Source organism: Priapulus caudatus, unplaced genomic scaffold, assembly GCF_000485595.1.
Source record: "Priapulus caudatus unplaced genomic scaffold, Priapulus_caudatus-5.0.1 Scaffold208, whole genome shotgun sequence".
Classification (NCBI taxonomy): domain Eukaryota; kingdom Metazoa; phylum Priapulida; class Priapulimorpha; order Priapulimorphida; family Priapulidae; genus Priapulus; species Priapulus caudatus.
This window is the reverse complement of record NW_014577269.1, coordinates 310325-313595: the sequence shown is the minus strand read 5'-3', so window position 1 is coordinate 313595 and position 3271 is coordinate 310325. Positions and strand designations below refer to the sequence as shown.

The 3271-nt window shown below is 48.2% G+C and overlaps 1 protein-coding gene across 1 annotated transcript; it reads right to left on the bottom strand.

Moving 5' to 3' along the window:
- Positions 1-738: 738 nt before the first annotated feature.
- LOC106807328 lies at positions 739-1596 on the bottom strand. The gene has a single exon (XM_014809639.1). The coding sequence runs from the start codon at positions 1594-1596 to the stop codon at positions 739-741; it is 858 nt and encodes a 285-aa protein (XP_014665125.1).
- Positions 1597-3271: the final 1675 nt, after the last annotated feature.

Genomic DNA, 3271 nt, shown 5'->3' with positions numbered 1-3271 from the left:
TAGGCACCCATATCTCTTCACCTCGGTTTTCCTAGCTCTCTTCACCTTGACTGGGCCGAAATAGTCAACACCCACTTCGGTGAATGGTGGCTGATTTGGGGTGACTCTATCTCTGAGTAGGTCTGCCATGTATTACACACTAGGTGGTTGCTTCCTCTTCTTGCAGGGGATGCAGTTTCTAACGGCTCGTTTCACCGACACTCGGCCCTTTATGATCCAGTAGCTTTGTCTAATTTCCGCTAAGACTCTCTCGGCACCAGCATAACCAGTTATCTTGTGGAAATGTTCGATGATCAGCTTAGTCACGTGATGATCTGGAGGCAGAATGGAAGGATGTTTGGCTGAGTCAGGAAGTGGTGCATTCGACAGGCGTTCACCGACTCTTAACATTCCATCCGCTGACACCACAGGAGAGAGCTTCCCTAGTTGTTGTAGCTTCGTAGGGTTAGCGTGCCAGCTTCTCTGCATGTAGACTATAATAGCTTGTTCAGCTCTCTGGATTTCTTTCACTGTGACTGGTTCAGTACGTTTGACATCTGACTTCTTCCTCAGAATGTCTTTCACACAAAGAATAATAGCTACAGCTCGCTTTTTTTCATGCCAGGACGAAAACCTTTCAAACAGTTGGTCGACCGTCGTCTTGGTCGCTTTAGCTTCTGTAGCTGTAGTTGAGTAAATCTCTCTGGTCTTTTTGATCTCTGCAGCGGTAGGTATGTCTCCTAAGTCAGGTTGGGCTGACTATAGCTCCTTGCTCCACAGGAAGGTAGGACCTTGCGTCCAGCGTTCATCAGTTATCATCTCGTCAGCTGACATACCTTTAGAGATATCATCCGCAGGATTGTTGTTAGTATCAACGTGTCTCCATTTCCTCGACGAAGGACCTTCATGTATCTGTGCCACTCTGTTCGCTACGAACGTCTGGAATCTTTTTTCCTCGCTTTGCAAGTAGTGCAGAACTATAGTACTATCTGTCCAGAACACAGATTCTGACAGTGTGTACTCGAGGTGCTTCCTACAAGCCTGGTCCAGCTTTACAGCAACTACGGCCGCTGACAACTCTAGTCTTGGAATGGTTGTTGGCTTTATAGGTGCTAGCCTGCTCTTTGCCATCACTAAGCAGCAATGAATCCTGTCAGATGCATCCACCATGCGCAAGTACGTAACTGCACCAAATCCTTTTTCTGACGCATCGCTGAAGTGGTGTAGCTGAAATGCGACTGGCGCCTCTAATCTGTCGCTTGGCTTCAGACATCTTGGAACTTTAAAGTCTGCTATCTTAGGAAGGTCTTGAAGCCATCTTATCCATTGATCCGCGACATACTTGGGTATTGCTTCATCCCAGTCTAGCTTCTGTCTGCACAGTTCTTGGAACAATACCTTCGCTCGCATGATGAAAGGTCCAACGAATCCTAACGGGTCATACACTGTACTCGTAAAGCTCAACATTCCTCTCTTGGTGCTAGGAACATCCTTCGCGGATACGTCGTAACCGTACTGGTCGGTCTCTACTCTCCACACCACACCAAGGGCTCGCTCTGGTCCCAACCAGTCCAAGCTTGCTGCTGCCTTAGACCACTCCGTCTCTGGTAGTGACATCATAACTCTGCGTGGGTTACTTATCAACTTGGTATAAGTCTGAATCCTCCCAGTGAGAGAAGCTCACACAGCTGCTTTCTCAGTCTCACCGCCTCTTCTTTCAAGACAACAGACATTAAGCAGTCATTGACGTAGAAATTCTTGTCCACAGTCTGCACAGTTTTTACGTCAAAGTTATCCTTGTCCTCTGCCGTGCGTTTAAGGGAAAAGTTGGCGCAGCGAGGGCTCCATAGCCCTCTAAACAGATGAGAAGTCATTCTGTAGGTATTGGTTTGTTTGGTGATGTCGCTTCCCTCCCACCAAAGGAAACGTAGACAGTCCCGGTCCTCGGGGTGCACCTTCACCTGCATAAACATTCCCTCAATATCTGACATAAATGCTATAGGTTCCTGTCTAAATCTGAGCATCACGGCAATCAGCTTGTTCATAAGATCAGGTCCCTGACGGATCAGATCGTTGAGCGAGACTCCCTGGTAAGGGGCAGAACAGTCGTACACAACTCTGACTTTCCCTAGCTTCCGTGGATGGATCACAGGGTGATGAGGCAGGTACCAGATAGCTTCCTTACGATGGTCCAAGGCCAGCTGCTCGCGAGGCACCTCTTCAGCATGCCCTTTCTCCACAGAATCCTGGATCCCTTGAACATACTTCTCCCGCAGTTCAGAGTCCTTGGACAGTCTCTTTCCAAGCAAATCAAGCCTGTGCTTAGCCATGCTGTAGTTGTTTAGCATCTGAGGCGGTCTCTGCTTAAATGGGATCCCCAGTGAGTAATGTAGACCCTCACGTCGGATTGAGCTTTCCCACTCAGAAATAACTTTCCTGTCACTCACAGACAGAGCAGTCTCTTCTTTGTACAACGGGTCATCTAACTTCCAGAAGCTCCACCTGTTCCTCCAGGGACAATGTCGAGTTGACAAAGTATGTGCTAGCTTTCTTGGGTTTAAATTTATTGGTAGGGCCGAACATAGCCCATCTTAGTGGAGTTCTTGTTGCAATTGGCTCCCCTTCCTTACCAGAACGAGTCTCTACGTCGATAAGAAGGTGTGCATGATTAGAGCCGATTATCAAATCTACTTTGGAAACGTCCACATTCACCAGGGTGACGTCTCTCAGATGTAGCATATGTCTGATATCTGATAAAGTCACACGGTTGTCTAAGCTCACATTCAGTTTCTCGCGGGAGATTACGTCGGTGAGTCTGAACGTCTTGCCACTGTTTAAAGCTCCCACATCAAGATCTACAACCGTCACTTCTTCTTCGACATGGTCTCCATGGAGAGTGGTTAGCTCCATAATTCCAGGACGGCCAAGAACATTTAGCTTGGTTCTCAATCTATCGGTGCACATCGTTGAATTGGAACACCTATCTAAGAGTGCATATGTCTCTGTCTGTCCCCTGCGTCCATGGTCCTGAATGGCGACAAGGATAATGGGCATGCCAATGTCCTGCACAAGCGAAGGCACACCTGACGTCCATGTTAGGTTGGGACTTGATTGTTCCTACGGGCTGGTTGTTAGCTGCGAACGTGCTACCTCTTGTAGTCACGGGTTCAGCAGGAAGGGTATCTGTAGCTGTCTGGTGGTTAGGCAGGTGCAGCCACCTGTTGTGTCTTTGACCACATCCAGGAACATTACACGTCCACTTCTTTTGACAGTCTCTGCCGAAATGCCCTGC